Source organism: Vanacampus margaritifer, chromosome 13, assembly GCF_051991255.1.
Source record: "Vanacampus margaritifer isolate UIUO_Vmar chromosome 13, RoL_Vmar_1.0, whole genome shotgun sequence".
In the NCBI taxonomy this organism is placed as follows: domain Eukaryota; kingdom Metazoa; phylum Chordata; class Actinopteri; order Syngnathiformes; family Syngnathidae; genus Vanacampus; species Vanacampus margaritifer.
In genome coordinates, this window is record NC_135444.1 from 2,564,669 (window position 1) to 2,586,529 (window position 21,861).

Genomic DNA, 21,861 nt, shown 5'->3' on the forward strand with positions numbered 1-21,861 from the left:
TTTGTTTAAATTCAGTATAGGTGAATGTACTAAAAATTAAAACATATTTACCAGATAAAAATGCATGAAACTCCTCTCGCTGTTCAAATTCAACAAGGAAACGGTAAGTAATTCTACGAGAACATAATTAATTGCAGTTAGGTTTGTTTGTTTCCCTCCGCTCTCAGCGCTTATTGGTTTTATCTTGCCTAAACAACGCCTGATTTGTCCGATCGAAAAAAGATCGGCTGCAAATGTATCAACAGGAGCGATACAAGATGTATTCTCCGGAGTTTGTGAACTCACAAATACCGCGAGAATTCATCTTGCTGATTAGAAATGATGTGGAAAGAAGCAGATAGGAAGTGGAAGTCACGTGTTTCTGGTGAAGCTCCACTCGCTCATTAGTCTGCAGCTAGACTCCTGTCAGAGCCACTGTCTTCATCTCATTCCTCTAATTGCACATTCTTAGGTCCTTGCTCCTTTGTTTACATGGTAGCACCTCTCACCAGAAGTTCCATCAAGGAGAGAGGAGATTGACAAAGGAGCAAGGAGGTTAAATCATTTTGGGGTGACGAGACGATTGCTCTTCAATGTCATCATTTGAGGGAGACGCTTCTAAAGATAACGTCACACCATTGAGCGTGTTTGGTCTGTTCCAAGTGTGTCTCCCCCATGTGCTCCTCTCACAATGCAACCCAGTGCATATTTGAAATGACCTGTAATTATGTATAAAAAACAACAACTAATAATTAGATATGTTGCTTGTGCATTACTTTGAATGCAAGAAACTGAAACCTTTTTTATGTGACCAAATGCATTTGAGAAATAGCAGCCAACAAACACTAGAAACAGAATTACGTTCAGCGTAGTAATCATTAGCCAGTGTAATCAAGTCTTGGTAGCAAGTACTGCCCCAAATAAAAACAGACACTCCAAAAAATGTCAAACTGTCCAAAAAAAAAAATCTAACTAAAATAATCAAGAAACGGATTATAACTATTTAGTTTGAAGTCCTGTGTCGTTTACAGTCCATCTGGTACATGCCCCGTTTTCACACATCAACATTAAAGCGCTACAAGACTTCTGCAGAGGTTACATGAGATGTCCCTCGATTTAAGCTAGCCGGTGAAAACTCCTTAATGCTCAATCCGCGTTTAAGACAACTGAGATGCTCCTTAATATGTTGGCGTGAGAACAACATCCAGGTCGCTTCAGTGTTTTGAGGAGTGAGGAGCTAGGGACTATGCAATTAAGAGAGATGAGATGAACCCATTGACCTACCTGTTTTCCATGTATCCCTCCTCCACCACAGCTGACTCCAATGATTAGTTCATCAGCAAGTTCTGTAGAAGCCGCATAATGATCCTGTTCATCAATTCAGGTGTGTTGGTGGAGGGAGACATGGAAAGCAGGTAGGACAGAAGCTCTTGAGGACCAAGGTTCCCCTTCTTGATCCAAGTGTCTCTGCATAACCCAGTCCCAGGCTTGCCACGTTTTGCTAAGAAATTTTCTATGCAATTAAAGCTGCTCTATAGGAAATTGAATTTCAAATCGCTACTACAGACGCTCCCCTACTTACGAACATTCGAGTTACGAACAACGGTGCATACGAACATTTCTGTGCGTATGTCGGAAAATGTCCGGAAAGAGTTAGATTTTGTATTGTGCGCCTTTTTCTGAGTGTAGTGCTTCTTTCCGCCGCTAATACCGGCGCTTGGCGCTGTGAGAGTTTACCCACGCTGTGAGAGCTCACCCAGCATCGACCTTCCTCTTCCTCTATTTTTTTTCTCATTACGTACTCATGGAAGAGATGGAGAAACTTCTCACCATTTGGCTCGAGGATCAGCAGCAGCGGCGTATTCTTCTGAGCCTTATGCTCATTCAGGAGAAAGCCAAATCTATCTTTGAGGATGTCAAGGCTAAGGCTGGGGAAAGCGCTGCCGAAGAAACGTTTTCTGCCAGCCACGGGTGGTTTTGTCGTTTCAAAAAGAGGGCTAATCTCCACCATGTGTCCGTGTCCGGAGAGGCAGCATCTGCGGACAAAGAGGCTGCCGAGCGATTCCCTCAAGTGTTGAAGGAGATCATTGACGAGGGTGGCTATTCGGCTAAGCAGATCTTCAATGTCGACGAAACGGGTCTCCTCGACCCTCAACTTCTTCCTAAGTGTTCTTCTATTAAGTGTCTCTCGCTCTCTCTCTAACATTGTACTGTACGTACAGTACTATACTGTGCTGTATTCTCTCCATTTTATTAAAAGTTTTTTCAGTACAAACCAATGCAGTTTATTTGTATACAAGCCTTAAACATACTTATATAAACCTTCAATATACTTATATAGGCTTTAAACATAAATTAGAATACAAAATATAGCGCTGAAGCAAAATATAGCGCTGAAGCAACTTACGAACAAATTCACCTTACGAACGACCGCTCGGAACGGAACTCGTTCGTAAATTGGGGAGCGTCTGTACTACTACTAATAATCCATCAGATTTATATAGTGCTTTTTTGGACACTCAAAGACGCCTCACAATGTATACATTATTTACATTCTCACACATTCACACTAGTGGCAGTAAACTACGTACGTAGCCACAGCTGTCCTGGGGCAGACTGACGGAAGCATGGTTGCCAAACATTCGCACCTTCCACACACCAGTGTGAGTGACACTGGAGGTAATGTGTGTCTTGCCCAAGGACACAATAACACATGACTCGAACAGCCGACCTTTCCGGTTACTGGACAACTGGCTCTCCCTGAGCCACCGCAGTCACAACACATGCACGGACAAATTGTAGAACAACACACATAGTGATACCTGGCAGAGAGCATTAGCTAACACTGTTATCGGCATTAGCTTCAGCCTGCCATGTGGCCGTACGAGCGCAACTTTATTAGTAAAGAGCACAGAGGCTGGAATCGTTATAATCAATTTGTTATGTTTAGAGGTAAGAAAGGTTTATACGACCTTGAATGCTCTCGGCATTATAGCATTCATATTCCGCTAGCATGCTGTAGCTATAATAGGCTATTGTCACTGAGGAAAATATGATTACATTTAGTCTGAGTGGAACATCACGAGAACACGCATGGCATCTCATCCTCAGAAAATTTTAACCCAAATCCAGTCTGAAAAGTTTGGCTTACAGGAGTACTCATTGTGAACAGCTAAGGTGTTAATCTGCTAATTAGAGGATTTTGGAGTCATAAATGGTCAAATAAAACAGCTATTGTAAAGATATTTTAGGGCATTTTTTTACATTGAGCAGCTTTAAGTCACTATGTAATTATGTGCCAAAGAGGCCTAACTCCACAACACAAAACCAAATCCAGACATGGTTCTTTTCCTAATGTAAGTTATATATACAAATATGCTTTACAAAAACAAAAACATTATAATAATTTTTTTTATATATATAATAGTTAAAAAACAAAAACATGTGGCTGAATATTAATCAAATAACATAAATTACAGATTGAGGTGTGAACCTGGAAGTAAAGGTCTTCAAGGCTGTAAAGCACCTGCCAGAAGGCAGTAGTGAGAACAGGAACAGGTGGTGGCAGGTATGAGTGATGTTTCACACTGTTCCAGGCCCTGCTGTGACAGCAAAACCTGACTTGACTGTTAGAGGGGTCAGGGGGAGGCTCATGCTTTTCTGGCAAGTTTCATTAACATAAACTCCATCGTGTGAAGTCACTGGAAGGTTCCAATAATTGTTTTTATTAGTTTAGTTACTACAATAACCTATTATTACTAGTAGAAAAAAACCTCCACTAAAGGTTAACTGTTCACAAGAGTGGAAAGACATATGGATTACCATATTCCTGTTTGTAACCTAAAACAGTGGTGGTAAAGTCCGGTCCTCAGGGGCCTGAGTCCTGCATGTTTTAGAGGTTTACCACGTTCAACACAGCTGATTCATATTTAAGCTCATCAGCAAGCTCTGCAGGAGCCTGATAATTATCCTGATCATTGAATCAGGTGTGTTGGAGTAGAGAAACCTCGAAAACAAGCAGGACTCAGACCCTCAAGGACCGGATCTTGACACGTGTCCTATAATGCTTCTTGTTCTCATTTGGGGGTCTTTCCCAGCCGACCTTGGGTGGGAGACACAATTGCAGGGCACATACGCCTCGTTCAGACTGCTTTATCTGTCTTATATGAAGTCTGGCCAGCAAAAATTACATGAAATCCGATTTGAACAGGACAGATCCCAAACGACATGTTCATTTGAATTAAACATATTTTTCTTGTCTATCTCTCTGTGCAGGTCAGTACTGGTACTGGTTGGGGACCACTGTTCTAGATAAGACATTTAGTTATATCCTTTTACTTTTTGTCATTACGTAAGCAGGGCATGAAGGTCTCTAACGCGCACCAACGGTAGTCGACCTTTCCACCTCAGCAATGACCACAAATCCAAAACGCAATTGCGGATGAACAAAAAAGGTTTCCACTTTATTTACATAAAAAAAAATTGTGATTACAAAAGCGTAAACAAACTTACTATCAGCACGGTTAGACAAAGTTGTTGCTCCTAGCCCTACTTGTTTTTTCTTTTTATTCATGCCAACAACACACTTTACGGCAACTCCTTCCTTTACGACACCCTAACAAGCAGGACAAACTAACGGAGCAGAAATACTCAAATATTCTAAATAAATCTACATTACACAAAATAACAAAAATAAAATGCCAAATATAGGTTTGTGACTAGTAAACAAAAACTATTCAAATGGAATACAAATAGATAAACATATATTCACTTTTCAACAAATTTATATTCATATTTTTCTTATGGCTCTAACATTCCGGCCCCTAATTGTCTTTGCAAGCATAAACAATTGCCAATTTAAATTTCCTTGGAGCCATGAACAAATATATTTTAAGCTACAACAAATATCAATATGGAAATGTTCAACAATAATGTCTATTGTACAAGTGACTCTTCATGGCAGGAACTCTTTTATGTTTAAAAGTACACAAAAAAATAAATCTTCTGAGTCAGTGTTTACTATCACATGACTCACGGGTGGAGATCAGCCTTTACCGCTGTCTCATCAAAGTGACAAAAACAAAAATTCACATGTCACCTTCAATCAGTAAACAAAGTTTGGTCACAGGCCGCAAGAGCACGCCAGTGTTAGTCTTTACTCGAGCCTGTCGTACCTGTCCTTTAGCGTCTTCAATGGTCTTGATTACATGGCCCATCATCCATGTATTTCATGGGGCAGAGGCATATCATCTTCACTGACATTCCTCTGTGGCCTCGATCACTTTTGTCTTTTTTGCAAATCCGGTAAGTATTCTTTAGTCCAGTGTCGCCAAAACAAGTCCGCCAGATACTGGACCTAGCGCCATCTGCGTCTGGAGTAAATGTCTTTCCTGTCAAATAATCCTGGAGGTAGTGACGTTTTGGCCTTCATCAGCAGTAGATGATTGGGAGTCAAGGCATCCAGGTCGTTTGGGTCAGTCAAAACTTTTGAGATAGGGCGGCTGTTTATAATCGCTTTGACTTCACATAATAGAGCAGAGGTGGGCAATCTGGGTCCTCGAGGGCCGGAGTCCTGCAGGTTTTGTAGGTTTCTCACTTCCAACACAAGCTGATTCCAATCAACAGGATCGTTATCAGGCTTATGCAGAGCTTGCTGATGAGCTGATCATATATCAGCTGTGTTGGAGAAGGGCAACACGCAAAACCTGCAGGACTGCGGCCCTCGATGCCCACCTCTGTAATAGAGTATAGTCCTTCTTCATCAACCGCTTGCTGCCTCACGACTGAACTGAGAACTTTCCTCAACGTCCTTATCTGCTGTTCATATATTCCTCCAAAATGTGGAGCAGAAGGAGGGTTAAATATCCAAGTGATGCCTTTTTTCAACATGGTGCCTTGAATCTTTGCATTATCCAAAGACTGGACTGCTTCTCTGAGTTCCTTTTCAGCGCCCACAAAATTCCTTCCAATGTCTGAACGCATCAACTTGACTTGTCCTCTTCTTGCTATGAATCTGCGGAGTGCGTTTATACAGGGATTGGTGTCCAAAGAATTCGCCACTTCAACATGTACTGCTCTCACTGTCAGAAAAATAAAGAGTACACCGTACCTTTTTAACATGGTCCTACCTCTTTTGATTTCAAATGGACCAAAGTAGTCCATACCAACACTAGAAAAAGATGGTTCATCTGGTGTAAGTCTGTCACTAGGAAGATTTGCCATGACCTGACTTTCTGGTTTTCTATGGTGAGGTCTACAGGTTACACATCGGGAGAGTCCAACTTTATTTGAGCTCTTCCAAGGTTGACTCTGAAATCTTGCTTACGATGATTTGTGGCCACTCAGTGCTTTCCTCTCTGGGATTTTCACCCTTTAGTGATCCATTGATAGTCCAGCCTAGAAGAGTCTTTACCGCATATGGTCCATTTCCGTCACTGTTAACGACCTCTCATGGTTTGAGTGCTTTTGGTACGTTTGTTCCTATTAACAAACCTATTTCTCCAACAATTTTTTTTAAGTTGAACATCCTTCAAATGTGGCCATCTGTCCACATCACTTTGTTGTGGAATGTTCTCCTTCTTAACTGGGATCTAAGATTGTGTAAAAACTTTTGGAAGCTTCAAGAAATTATCCTCATCCAAAGCACTTACTTCAAGTCCCTTGACAACATGAGTACTGACAATTTCTTCTTTTCCCAAAGGTGCGGAGCATAATACTTATCTTTTTTCCTGTTATCATAAGATTCCTCATCAATTTTTCAGTGCAGAAAGTTCCAGTACTTCCTGGGTCTAGAAACGCGTATACTTTAACGCTTTTGTTCCTCCTCAAACACCTGACCTTGACTGGAATGATCAACAGAGCACAGGCTGCTTCCCCAGCCCCAGTACAACCACAAGTTTCATTTTCAGTGGGAGCTGAACTTTGGACAGCTTGTTGGGCATTCTGGCTCTCATCCACAGCAATTGCAGAGTCCTGTTTGTCAAAATGCAGGATGGTGGGACGCTTTTGTGAACATATTTGACGGGTGTGTCTTTGCTGACAGCCTTTACTTAAATGTCCTTGCGATAAATATCCAAAACACAAGCCTTTAGACTTGATGAAATCAAGCCTTTCCTTGTGAGGCTTCTGTTTGAATATCCTACAATAATACAAGAAATGTCCTTTCTTTTCACAAAATACACATTGTTTGAAGTTTGTTGATTGTTTTTCACTTGTGTTGACAAAATTGTCCCTTTTTGCCTGCTCTGTTGAATTTGTGTCAGATGTGACATTTGTAGAAAAACTGCTTTTCTTTTCCTTGTATTTTGTGGCCTTTTCTTTGCCAACCTTTTGCTCATTTCTTTGTTTTGATGAAACAGGATCCTGTATGTTGCCAAACAATGGATGAGATGCAATTTTTGCTTGTTTATTCAAAAAAACTAACTATATCTGTGTACGTGGCTCTCATTCCTGACTTTTCTTGAACGTCACAAGCAACCCTTCTCCACTTTTCTCTTAATTTGAAGGGAAGTGTGGATATAATTGTGCGCATGTTGGTAGCGCTGTCCAGCTCATCAATATAATCACTGCTATCAACAGTGTTGTAGCAACTTGGGAGGAAAACTGCAAACTATGTAAGTGCTTCTCCATCTTCTGAACTTACTACAGGCCACTGCAATGCCTTTTCAATGTAGGCAGAAGCAATTGTGTATTCATTTTCAAAAGTCTCGTACAAAAGCCTTTTTGCTTCTTTATAGCCTCTATCTGGATTCATATGTGTACAGCTGTGTACTAGAATTTTATGAGTAAATTGCTCAAGAAACTGCAGTCTATCTTTGTTACGCTCTGTCCCTTATTCAATTCCATGCTCAAATGCTTTCACAAAGAAACCAAATTCCAGTGGATCACCACTTAAGACTGGAATATCAAGTGGCGGTACAAATTCCAGTGGATCACCACTTAAGACTGGAATATCAAGTGCCGGTTGCGTTGACACTTTCTGTTGCTTCACTAAAAGTTCAGTGATTTCATTCTGTCGCTGCATAACAGTCAACAAATCTCGAATACCAGCTGCCTTTGTGTCGCCTGCGTTGCGTTGGTTGCTACATATGTCCTTCAAACGATGACGTCTGTTACTCCTTTCTGAGTCACTGAGAAGCAAGGTGTTCTGTGTCCTTTTTACATGACCCTTTTTGCCAACATCGTCATATTCGGACAACACAGTCCTGAAGCTGCGCTCACTACCTTGATCTGGACCTCTCTGTTTCACAATCACATCTTCTCTGAATGCAGCAGTGTCTGACAAATCTGTCTTTTTTGCAGTTAGCACCTCTAGCTTTGTGTTAGCAGCAGCAATAGCTGTTTGCAACTCTAACTCCTCTTTTCTGGCCTTGAGCAGGGCTTCTTCTCTTTCAATTTCCAATCTTTTTTTTGTAATGTTCCTGCACGTGCTGAAAGAGCCGCTTTTTTCAGCTTCTATTTTCATCCTTGATACAGACACAGTAGAAGAAACAACAGAAGATGATCTGCTAGTTTTCTGCTCTTTATTGTTCTCAGGGATGTGATTTTTCCGCTAATTCGCGGAATTCCGCTTTTTTTATCTCCCCCCCCCCAAAAAAAAATCTGATTTTTATTTTTATTTTTTTTTAGTAGTTCATTGTGTATGCACATGACTCCGGCAGATAACATCTTCTGCTATAACAAAGACATTTGTGGTATGCTCTAATATGAGTTACTTTTCATTTGGTCATGATACAATTATTTGTTCATGAAATTTGAACTCTTCAACATTATTTATGTGTTAATTTAGTAATCACATTAGTTAGATATGATGATATTCTCAGTGATAGTTTTTAAAAGCAAAGGCAGTCCAATGTTTTTGAATGTGACTGATTTTGAGTTGACTAAAACTGCCATTTTATATGGGATAGTTCAATATACATTGAAAATTTATGCTGTTGTTTTGTCTATTTCTTTGTCATGTGAGTGCATTGAAAGTACTTAAAAACACGGAAAACCCATGAGCTCCGGGACCTAGCTGGGTGCCAGCGGCCCCCAGACCCCCGGCTAAATTTTCAGATAATTTCACTTTGGTCAAATCACATCCCTGTGTTCTTTGAGGATATCAATGAGACACTATCTGTAGGCTCAATTTCTGCATCAATTCTTTTTGCCTAATTTTCTTGTTCATTTACTTGTTCTAGCCAGCTCTCACTCTTTTCCACAAAGGTCTTTAAATATTTTGAATTGGGCTCAAACCACATGGTCTTGCAAAACTTCAGTGTCACTCATCAGGTTTTTAACTGCTGCGACATGGACTTTGTCACTTCTTTAAGCTCCTGAAGCGTATCCTCTTGAGCTTTCATTGTTAGTTTATATATTCTCTTAGTGAAAGATTCCATTTCCATTTGCTCCATATTAACTCTTTGACTGCCAAAAACGTTTAATAACGTTTAGTAAAATCCTAAGGAAGGCTGCCAAAGACGTTAAAAGACGTTCACTGTGTTTTTTGTTTTTTTTGGGGGAAACGGGTGGAGGAAAGCCTTGGCCAGCTGTGCTGAAAGTATCAAACAGATCTAGTTAGTATATTGACTATTTTTGGGCACTAGATGGCAGCGATGACTCTCTTTGGACAAGATCGGGTAGGCGTCAGTAGAAGACGTGAGGCGGAGCTAGAGTGTTGAAGGGAGAATGGCTGAGGAAGCGAAAATGGCGACCGTTTGCAAGCAGCTCAAGCTTGAGCATTTTTTTCAAAGACGAAAAGCATCGACCAATGCTAAAGAGCACATTGATGACGACGATGATGATGATGGTGACTCCGAGGTTGACGCCGAAGTTGGAAGCGTTGACGCGACGGCTATGATCACGTCATAAAGCCTCACCGGCTAGCGATGCTAACGCCGGAAAACGCGGTGCACAATCGAGCACTTCTGCACAGGCGGACGTTCAATCGGACGACGAAGAGTACCCCGAGTCCAATGCATATTCATTGGAGGAGTGGGTACAGTCTGATCACGGAGAAGACACTGGTTATGGACTATGATGCCACCATGAATGGAGTGGATAAGATGGATCAGTACATCTACCACCCGGTATAGGAACTGAAGGACATGAGGAAGTCAGACGTAACGTCACCGTATCATGATCCTGATAGTAGACTTGATGGCAACATGGCCAAACACACACTGCAGTATATACTTGCTATTCCCCAGAAAAAAAGGCCGGCAAGAAAGTGTAGCGTCTGCACGCAAAGGGGCAATCGCAGTGAAACTAATCTGTTGTGCAAATCCTGCTGCGTCCCCTTGCACGCAGAGGGGTGTTACAAAAAGTGTATTTGAAACATCCACTCAATTGTAAATAGTACCACAGTTGCACACATTTGTAAATAGTTTGCCAAATTGTTTTGTCAAATTGTTACACTGTTGAATGTAAATAAACGTATTTTGCTATCAAAAAACACTTTTTCATTGTTGGTGGTAGTGTTTTACAGAAGTAAAGCACTGTTTAGGTGTTTGTGGCATCATTCATGAAAAAAAAAAGGTGTCAAATTCACTAGAGTGCATGAAATAATATTGTTTCACAAAAAGCTTGATTTCTCCGTATTTTGGTCCAAAACAGAGCTTTTGGGTGAAACTAACCATTTTCTCTTTCTGATGAAAGATGAGAGCTCAATCTTTCATTTGGTAGTATGTGTATTTCCATAGTCCAAACACAAAATTTTCTGTGGACCTTGAAAGATCAGTCAAAATGCTTAAATCGGCTGGCACCCACAGCATCCCTTTTATGAAAACGTCTGGCAGTCAAAGAGTTAATTGAGTTGCCTTTCACTTTTCAACACAATTAATCCACTTACTTTGCCTTGCGCTTCGCTGGATGAAGTTACACCATGCGCTTGTTCACTACTTAAACACGCCACAAATCCCTAGTGCATGGAATGAAGCACTTCGAAAAAGTCGAGCCGTTTCAAATCCAAAAATGCAGGGTGAATCCAAAACCACGATGTCATCATAAACGGACGCCGTTCGAAAAGAATGCGCCAATGTCCGTTCTTCCTCTGGCTCCGACCGCGGCACTGGCACGCCAACTGCCACCGTGCGTCGCGGGTGTCTTGACAATGATTCTCGCGGAGCAACTTTGTCTAACTTAAATGTAAGGGCACCTTTCCTTTTACTTTTCGTCGTTACGTAAGCAGGGCATGAAGGTCTCAGCAATTACCAGAAATGCAAAACGCCATTGCGGATGAACAAAAAAAGTTTCCACTTTATTTACATTAAAAATAGTAATTACACAAGCATTAACAAACTTACGATCAGCACGTTTGGACAAAGTTGTTGCTCCTAGCCCTACTTGTTATTCCTTTTTATTTATGCCAACAACACACTTTACGACAAGCAGGACAAACTAACTGAGCACAAACACTCAAATATTCTAAATAAATCTACATTACACAAAATAACAAAAATAAAACACCAAACATAGGCTTGTGACTAGTAAACAAAAATTATTCCAATGGAACACAAATAGATAAACATATATTCACATTTTAAGGAATTTATATTCATATTTTCTTTTGGCTCTAACAGTTACAATTGCCAAACATTAATTTCAGATCAATGGGTTTGACTAACAAAATAGCATTTCCCTTTTTTTTCTAATTCTTTTTTTTTCTTCTTTTTTCCTTTTTAAGTTAATAAGACATATGAAGTGTGTTGCGGCTTGATTTTGCAAGGCCATTGCAATCATTGCATTTGAGAGCTTTACCTGTCGGTGATGCCACACATATCAATCTGTAAGTGGCTGTAGTTTCCCAGCAGCCTTTCCTGCATCTTGATGAAGTCCACTGGATGTTTATCCAGAGTCACAAGGCGCATACAACCCTGGAAAGTTGTAACGGGATTCCTACACTTGTGGTTACCACCTTGTGGAGGACAGCCTGAGGAACAGCATGCAAGACAATACAGTTAATGGAATACAGGCTTTGCTGCCACTATGTATTGTTGACTACTGTCTCTTCTGATTACCATAAAATTAAACTGAATGATGGTACTTATCTTAAAACAAAGTTTTAAATAACATCACTCAACTCTGAAATATGCTCTGATTAAATTACTCAAGGAGTGTTCAGTGGGAGGCTTTCTGGCACATCATTACAGTAATTGAATGTGAGCAGGCAACACTTGGATTCAAGGCTTTACCATGATCATGAATGGTGATACAAAGTTTTCATTTTTTTGAAATATGATCTACAGTAAATCAGCATGTCTTTGGGAAATCGTTATGACTTTAAACTGTATTGGGGGTGGAGGGTGGAGAGTGTATGGCAGCATGATTGGACATTTGACAAAAGAAGGGCCATTCAAATATGTGGTAATTTTATAATTATATGTTTCAGACTTTAAAGCTACTGAATGCAGAAAATTTAATTTTAAATTGATACTGCCACATGTGGCCAAAAAATGAAACTGCACACTTCTTTCTCACGTAAACAATGCGCACATGACGTCAGACAAAGGGCGGGAAGTTTGAACCCAAATCCAGTCCCAAAACTACAGCAAAGTTTTTCTCCGTCCGTCTTCTTCCGCTTATCCGGGGTCGGGTCGCGGGGGCAGCAGCTTTAGCAGGGAAGCCCAGACTTCCCTCTCCCCAGCCACTTCAGCCAGCTCATCCGACGGGACCCCAAGGCGTTCCCAGGACAGCCGAGAGACATAGTCTCTCCAGCGTGTCCTGGGTTGTCCCCGGGGCCTCCTGCCGGTAGGACATGCCCGGAACACCTCCCCAGGGAGGCGTCCAGGAGGCATCCGAACCAGATGCCCGAGCCACCTCAACTGGTTCCTCTCAACGTGGAGGAGCAGCGACTCGACGCTGAGTCCCTCTCGGATGACCGAGCTTCTCACCCTATCTCTAAGGGAGAGCCCGGCTACCCTGCGGAGGAAACTCATTTCGGCCGCTTGTATCCGGGATCTTGTTCTTTCGGTCACGACCCACAGCTCGTGACCATAGGTGAGGGTAGGAACGTAGATCGACCGGTAAATCGAGAGCTTTGCCTTTCGGCTCAGCTCCTTCTTCACCACAACGGACCGATACAGCGTCCGCATCACTGCAGACGCTGCACCGATCCGCCTGTCGATCTCCCGCTCTAACCTACCCTCACTCGTGAACAAGACCCCAAGATACTTGAACTCCTCCACTTGGGGCAGGACCTCCTCCCCGACCCGGAGAGGGCACTCCACCCTTTTCCGACTGAGGACCATGGTCTCGGATTTGGAGGTGCTGATCCTCATCCCAACCGCTTCACACTCGGCTGCGAACCGCTCCAGTGAGAGCTGGAGGTCACGGCTTGAAGAAGCCAACAGCACCACATCATCTGCAAAAAGCAGAGATGCAATGCTGAGGCCACCAAACCGGACCCCCTCAACGCCTCGGCTACGCCTAGAAATTCTGTCCATAAAAGTTATGAACAGAATCGGTGACAAAGGGCAACCTTGGCGGAGTCCAACCCTCACCGGAAACAAATTCGACTTACTGCCGGCAATGCGGACCAGACTCTGACATCGGTCGTACAGGGACCGAATGGCCCGTATCAGGGGGCTCGGTAACCCATACTCCCGAAGCACCCCCCACAGAACTCCCCGAGGTACACGGTCAAACGCCTTCTCCAAGTCCACAAAGCACATGTGGACTGGTTGGGCGAATTCCCACGCACCCTCGAGGATCCTGCTGAGGGTGTAGAGCTGGTCCACTGTTCCACGGCCGGGACGAAAACCACACTGCTCCTCCTGGATCCGAGATTCGACCTCCCGACGGACCCTCCTCTCCAGCACCCCTGAATAGACCTTACCTGGGAGGCTGAGGAGTGTGATCCCTCTAAAGTTGGAACACACCCTCCGGTCCCCCTTCTTAAAAAGGGGAACCACCACCCCGGTCTGCCAATCCAGAGGCACCGTCCCCGATGTCCACGCGATGCTGCAGAGACGTGTCAACCACGACAGCCCCACAACATCCAGAGCCTTCAGGAACTCCGGGCGGATCTCATCCACCCCCGAGGCCCTGCCACCGAGAAGCTTTCCAACCACCTCGGCGACTTCGACCCCAGAGATAGGGGAGCCCACTTCAGAGTCCCCAGACCCTGCTTCCTCAAAGGAAGGCGTGTTGGTGGAATTGAGGAGGTCTTCGAAGTACTCTCCCCACCGGTTCACGACGTCCCGAGTCGAGGTCAACAGCACTCCGTCTCCACTATACACAGTGTTAACGGTGCACTGCTTTCCTCTCCTGAGACGCCGGATGGTGGACCAGAATTTCCTCGAAGCCGTCCGGAAGTCGTTTTCCATGGCCCCACCGAACTCCTCCCATGCCCGAGTTTTTGCCTCAGCGACCGCCAAAGCCGCATTCCGCTTGGCCAGCCGGTACCCGTCAGCAGCCTCCGGAGTCCCACAGGCCAAAAAGGCCCGATAGGACTCCTTCTTCAGCTTGACGGCATCCCTTACCGCTGGTGTCCACCAGCGGGTTCGAGGATTGCCGCCACGACAGGCACCAACCACCTTACAGCCACAGCTCCGATCGGCCGCCTCAACAATTGAAGCGCGGAACATGGTCCACTCGGACTCAATGTCCCCCGCCTCCCCCGGGACAATGGAGAAGCTCTGCCGGAGATGGGCGTTGAAACTCTTTCTGACAGGGGATTCTGCCAGACGTTCCCAGCAGACCCTCACAGTACGTTTGGGCCTGCCTGGTCGGACCGGCATCTTACCCCGCCATCGGAGCCAACACACCACCAGGTGGTGATCAGTTGACAGCTCCGCCCCTCTCTTAACCCGAGTGTCCAACACATACGGCGGCAAGTCCGATGACACGACTACAAAGTCGATCATCGAACTACGGCCTAGGGTGTCCTGGTGCCAGGTGCACATATGGACACTCTTGTGCTTGAACATGGTGTTCGTTATGGACAGTCCGTGGCGAGCACAGAAGTCCAATAACAAAACACCACTCGGGTTTCGATCGGGGGGGCCATTCCTCCCAATCACGCCCCTCCAGGTCTCACTGTCATTACCCACGTGAGCGTTGAAGTCCCCCAGTAGAACGAGGGAGTCTCCAGGGGGTGCGCTCTCCAGCACACCCTCCAAGGACTCCAGAAAGGGTGGGTACTCTGAGCTGCTGTTCGGTGCATAAGCACAAACAACAGTCATGACCCGTCCCCCCACCCGAAGGCGGAGGGAGGCTACCCTCTCATTCACCGGGGTAAACCCCAACGTACAGGCGGCTAGCTGGGGGGCAATGAGTATGCCCACACCTGCTCTGCGCCTCTCACCGTGGGCAACTCCAGAGTGGAAGAGGGTCCAGCCCCTCTCGAGAGGATTGGTACCAGAACCCAAGCCGTGTGTGGAGGTGAGTCCGACTATATCTAGTCGGAACTTCTCAGCCTCGCACACCAGTTCGAGCTCCTTCCCTGTCAGAGAGGTGACATTCCATGTCCCCAGAGCTAGCTTCAGTAGCCGGGGGTCAGACCGCCAAGGCCCCCGCCTTTGGCTGCCACCCAACTCACTGCGCACCCGACCCCTTTGGCCCCTTCCACCGGTGGTGAGCCCATGGGAAGGGGGACCCACGTTGCCTTTTCGGGCTGTGCCCGGCCGGTCCCCATGGGTATAGGCCCGGCCACCAGACGCTTGCCTTCGAGCCCCACCTCCAGGCCTAGCTCCAGAGGGGGGCCCGGTGACCCGCGTCCGGGCAAGGGAAACGAAAATCCAAGGTTTGTACTCGTCATTGGGGTCGTTTGAGCCATGCTTTGTCTGGTCCCTCACCTAGGACCTGTTTGCCTTGGGTGGCCCTACCAGGGGCATGAAGCCCCGGACAACATAGCTCCCAGGCTCATTGGGACACGCAAACCCCTCCACCACGATAAGGTGATGACTCACGGAGGGGGCAAAGTTTTTCTTTTTAGTTTAAAATGATTTATATTAACTAGAATCCCATGTTGCATTGTGGCCAAAGGTAGAATGCTGGTCAGTTATCGCATGTTTTGATGCTGTAAACCCTTGTGGAAGCCGCATGCTAAAACTAGCAATATGTCACACATTCGTTTCCATAACTACAACTTATTCTTCAACCTTTTTGGGGTTGGCAAATACTGTTGGTGCAATACCGCCACCTTCTGGCAGCAGGCGGTAATACAACTAAAGTATTTGCCAACTGCCAATAGAAAGTCAACGATTAGGTAATGGGGATTTTGGGTGCAAGTCAGAGCACTCACTTTTGATATAAACAAGTAACAACAGAATATCGTAGCAGGACCAGCCAAACTAATTATTTTTTTTAAGTGTAATTTATAGTCTGTTTGGTTTAATGGTCTGCCTCAGTTGGGTTTGAATCTCTTTTGGAACATATTTATGTGGCGTTTGCAAGTTCTCGTGTTGCTTGCATGAGATTTCTTAGATCAGTTGCAGACTTTACATTGATCATAGCTCTTAATGTGGGCATGAGTGGTTGTTTGTCTAAACAGGACTGACTGGCAACAAGTCCAGCATCTAGGTAAAAGTAACTAAATAAATAGCCATCATCAAATATAATCATATGCTGAAAATAAACAGATAAAAATACAAGTCAGCCACAAATGACTTTGTGTTGTTGTACTTTAACTTGTTACACCTGTAACGAGTCGTGACATTTCCAAATATTTAAAAAAGTGATCAGAGTTGCCGCCGCTACAGAGAGCTTTAGAGTTCCCTCCGTGCGGGACTTGAGCAGAATGCGCATGACAGCCCCAATTGGGGAAGAGAGCCCAGGTCGTATGTGAGCCTGGCAGGCCGAGCATGGACTTATTATAAAATAATAATAATCAAAATAAAGAATAAACCTGCATTTGTATACTTTTTATAACATTTACCTCATAATTTGAATGTTTCCTGTAAACAGGTATTTTGAACTTAAAACATCACATCAGGAACAAAACACTAAAAAAGGATAATATTCAGATCCACTATAGCAGTTTTCTTTTCATGATTCATCTGAGCCTTAATGAAACACTTGAGTTGACACCAGTGGCATGCACAGACATTTTGGGGGGCAAGTTATCCAGGGGGAAAAAAGGGCACTTTTGCGCATATGGAATACCTTACTGACAATTTCAAGATGACGTCACAAGTCAAGATGGCGGTCAATTTGGTAAACAAAATCGATCTGCTCAGTGAAAAGCATTGGATTTTGGATCGTTGTAATTTGATTTGTGAGGATTATTATGATTTTAAAATGTGATGAGATGTCGTTTGACTGCGAGAACAATCGGTGTGGCTTGTATGATAGTCACAGGCAAAAGCATTATATTCGGCTGTTTGTTTTCATTGTATAAAGGAAGCATTTGCATTGGGGAAGTGTCAGAAATGGCCGGATGTTAGTACAAACCACCTAAAAAATAAAATGTGAACAGCTTTTAAGATTTTTCAATAAAATTAAACTTAAGGAACAAATCAATATTAAAGAGCTTTAAAAGGTGAAAGGGAAAAAGGGAGCTTTAAAAGGTGCTAAGTTAACATGACAACCTCTGGCCTTAACTCTGACCTTTCATCTTCATGTGTCTTTGGTTTTATCCAAGAGAGCAAAGAGATGCTTCCATTGGCTGCTTCCTGTAGCTCATTTTCTTTTTCCCTTTTCAGACTCTCCTTTCTAGGCATTATGCTACAATTAGTAAATAAATCGACCAATTGTAACCAAACCAACCAGACCGACTGTTATCATTACAAGAAGGCTAAAGGGTATTTTGCACAGGCAATTGACAATTCGAAACATCCGGGGATTTCTGATATTTCCACAATGGAACTCAATGTACAGTAAATGCTTCAACCGCCGACGACTTATTGGATTGTTTTGAAGTCAAAATAATCCTCACAAGTCAAATTACAATGATCCAAAGTCCAATGCTTTTCAATGCACGGACCACAAAGAGCTTCCTTTCATCGTCATTAGTCTTACTATGTGGTGCTCATCACGTTATCTATTATTGATTTAGCGTATAGCTTTGAACTTGCTAATTAGGTGGCCATTCGGCTAATTTATGCTCAGTTGTTTGTGCTGTATGAGACATGCTACTTCAAAACAAAATGATTATAGGTAGGGAATAGAGGGCAAACAAACAATACAATTTCATCGTATTTATTACGGTTACCTGGCTGGGGTGGAGCAGGGACGTGGAGGGGACGTGTGTGTGTGTGTCTGTGTGTGTGCGGTCTTGTTCTTATTACATAGTAGGGTCAACATTTCGGGATTTCACAGTTATGGAGCCCACCCGTTCACGTAGGGCCATTTTCATGGGCCCCACAAGTTTAGACTTCTTTTTGAGGGTCAAGACTTGGTTTTAGAGTTTAGGTTTGAATGGGGTTATGGTTGAGGTTAGGGTAAGCAATAGGGGTAGGCAATCATTTCTGATGGTTGGGGTTAGGGGGAGGGGCTAGGAAATGCATTATGTCAATGAGATGGCCCCACAAAGATGGTAAAACAAACATGTGTGTGCCCGCGCGCGCGCGTGAGTGCGTGCGTGTATCCCACCGCGACGGTTGCTTACAGTCTGCGTTCACGTGACAGCAGAAAAATATTGATGGGGTGATAGAAGGGGGCAGGCATTTTTAAGGGGTGGGAACAAAAGTTTATTTTATTTTATTTTTTTCTTCCCTCTTTAAATAACGCTAATACTGTCACCTAAAGCCTGGCCCACAGGAGATGCCATCAGCGCTTAGTCACCATCTGCGCTCGCCGCTCGATAATTCACCACCTTTCAACATCCGCAGGGGGGGCGTGGTTGGAGGCATTTTCTGAGCGCTGATGGCACTGTGATACTCGGTACCGAGTATCAAACATATTTGATAACGAACTGCTCGCTGATATTATCCACGGCGCATGCACTCTTCATACACCAAATATAGCAGCAACCCCTATTGAGTACATTTCAGAGGCTCTAAAGTAGGGATTACAAAGTACTTCATGAGAAGCAGCCCTCAGTCGCCTTCTTTTTCAGCGTATATAATATATTAGCAACATATGCAGCAATATCTCATCGGCTCGGAAGTAGCTATCATGAATGATCTCATGATCACAAATACGTGATCAACGCAACTGTAGTTAAGCAGCTATGCCAACGGCGCCTAGTGTGCGCAGAACAGTGCTATCTGTGCTGGAGTCGAGAGCCATCCATGCCGGGAGCCGATGGCAAAACTGACTTAAAGAGAAAAATGTCAATATATATTTTTTAAACTTATCATGGTACACATTTCTTAATTTACCAAATATTCTATATTTTGATTAAAAATGTAATATTGTAGATTGTGTTGAATGAAAGAATGAGCTGTTTATATTTACGCAAATATTACCAAAAAAAGGACAGAAAATAGCATCATAAATAAAGAATTTTATGGGGCACTCACTAAAATAAATTAAATTGTGTTGAAAATGTTAATATAAGTATAGCACATAAAATAGTCATACATCTGGGTATGATACAAACAGGCATTCATGGTAAAAAAAAGAAAAGAAAAAAAGTAAGAAAACAACTGTTCTCATCTCAGAGAATGGAGATTATTTTATTGATGTAAAAAAGTTAATTTCAGAAAGTTACAACTGCTATACCTTTACTCCCACTCAGTTTGACTGACCTTTCAGTGTGAAGAGTGAGCATGTCTCTTTAGCGCATTTGTGGAACTCACAAAAGCAGTTTGTTTTTTGTTTTTAGGCACAAATGATCGTTGCACTTTCCACATTTGTACACAGTCTGGCCCTTACAATTTGGACAAAGATGTAGAAAAAAAAGTGTTGCATTCACTGTAAGTAGACATTTAAGTTCTTGATCGTAAATATCAAATTTGTCGCTGCAAATTGGGGTGGCAGCAGTGGTGGCAAGGCTTTTGTTTTTGTCCTTAATCATATTTTGTTTGATTTAATTTGAAAGTAATTCAAGTCACTGATACCAAACAAATATAAAAATACTCTATCAACCATCACACAGTAAACACTGTGTATGATCTATCAGATATTTTTTCTTGAGTCGGATAGGAGTCATCAGACACATTCATTGCTATTCAGGCTACAGGCAATGCATTACTCTAATTGCAGTCAGACCATTAGGTGCTGTTTGACAGCTCCCAGCAGAAAAAGGGAGAGCAAGAGAAATTATTAATTGTGTATTATCACTTTAAATTTAAGGCACTCAAACAGAGTGACAGCAGCGGCGGCTTTGTGAGTGTGATACATAATTGCAGTTTTTATATTTCATGCAAATGAGATGGATCATCATACTCATTACACTTTCATCCAATATTCCTGATAATAAAGCATTACAGTTTGACTTGAAAAGTCCATACAATACATTAAATGTGTTGTCAGTTAATTTTATTCAGTCAAACACAAGCTTCCGAGTGTCAAATACAGCAGTCTGGCAGATTAAAGAGAGAAAAAGAAGCGCATGGAGAAAAGACAGGTGGTGTTAGAAAAGTGAAGAAAAAAAATAAAAATAAAGATGACAAAAGTGGAAAATGTGGGACACTCAATTTCAATGCTAAAGAAAATTGTAGTTTTTGTACACAGTAAATTTCGTAGAGTACATTTTACTCGAAAAAAAGACTACCGATATATTCTGTCACAGTCTAAACAGAGTCAACTTCATACTTAGAAGAGAGTAAAAAAATAAAAAATAAAGTTTCACTCAAGGGTTGAGTAACGTCACAGAACCTTCAGGCTGGGAAATTGCCAATCTACCTGCTGAGTCAGGTCGAATCCTTGTACCTCCAATACCATTTTTGGTCTCCTTTTGGACACACCAGCAATATGATAACAAACAGTAAATGTGGCATAGCTCAAGTGGTAGAGTGGCTGTCGCCCATGCTGAAGGTTGTGGAATCATTTGTCAAGTCGTTTGTGAATATAGTCTTTTTTTTTTAACAGTCAAATTTACGAAATTTACTGCGACATTTTGCAATCACTGAATAATAAACACATAAAACAGTATATCTTTGACATGTTTCCTTACCACCAAAGAATAGCTGAGCATCAGGATGTGGGATGCCTGCAGTGATACCAGTGGTTCCTTCATCATTGTCAACTGTGACACTGAGGTGATCTTGTCCACAGCTAAGCTCCACTGAATGCCACTGACCGTCGTTTAGCCCCAAACCTGACACCAATAAATGTCATCTTAAAATGAAGTTTCCCGATGTGAAGCATTGTTTATACTGTACGTAAACCCACATCTGACCAAAAGCTGTTAATGTGACATTTCTGGGATAAGATCAATAATAAATGAATTTTTCTCACAGGAACAAAACCAATTTCATACAAAGTTCACACATCATGAGAAGGGTAAGGTATATCCAAGTTTAATGCTCAATGACAGAATGTAACTGAAAATAGTTCAAGTGTTGGCATAGAGATTAAAAATACAAAGGTTGGATTAATGTTGGAAAGATGTCAACATCAGTCTTAACTCAAATTGCTTCTGGAAACATGCCTCAACTTGTGAGTTTAATATGTTTCGTTATTAAGCTCATTAACTCAATTTATGCTGCATAACAAATGCATTTTCATCATTGAAATAAATTTAAATTCCATGACTCCGTTACGGCTTCCCCCAAGAATGTCGTCATGCATTTTTAAGAAAAAAAAATAGTACTGTATCATATACAAAAACAATATAAAACTTAATTAAGGAGTTTCCACTTGTTTTCTTTATTTCAGACAGTTACCAGTTTGTGTACTCAGCTCTTCAGTAGTCACTAATAACGATACCAAGTACAGATAGCAATAGTACTTACAATACAATAGGCCTACTTAAAATTTCTATTAAACCAATGACAGAAAGAAAGATGTTTATATCCCAAAATTGCATGAGATTAATAGCATTTTTCTATCTTTTTTACATTTATTCATAAA

General features: G+C 42.7%; 1 protein-coding gene across 3 annotated transcripts in view; it reads right to left on the reverse strand.

Moving 5' to 3' along the window:
* LOC144062957 (contactin-associated protein-like 4) overlaps positions 1–21,861 on the reverse strand; it is a 118,104-nt gene that overhangs the window by 47,259 nt on the left and 48,984 nt on the right. For all 3 annotated transcript variants that reach the window (XM_077584788.1, XM_077584787.1, XM_077584789.1), the window contains 2 exons: positions 20,963–21,106; positions 11,719–11,890 (listed from right to left, as the gene is read on the reverse strand). In XM_077584788.1, the coding sequence (XP_077440914.1) occupies positions 11,719–11,890; positions 20,963–21,106 (316 nt within the window). The remainder of the gene's footprint in view (positions 1–11,718; positions 11,891–20,962; positions 21,107–21,861) is intronic.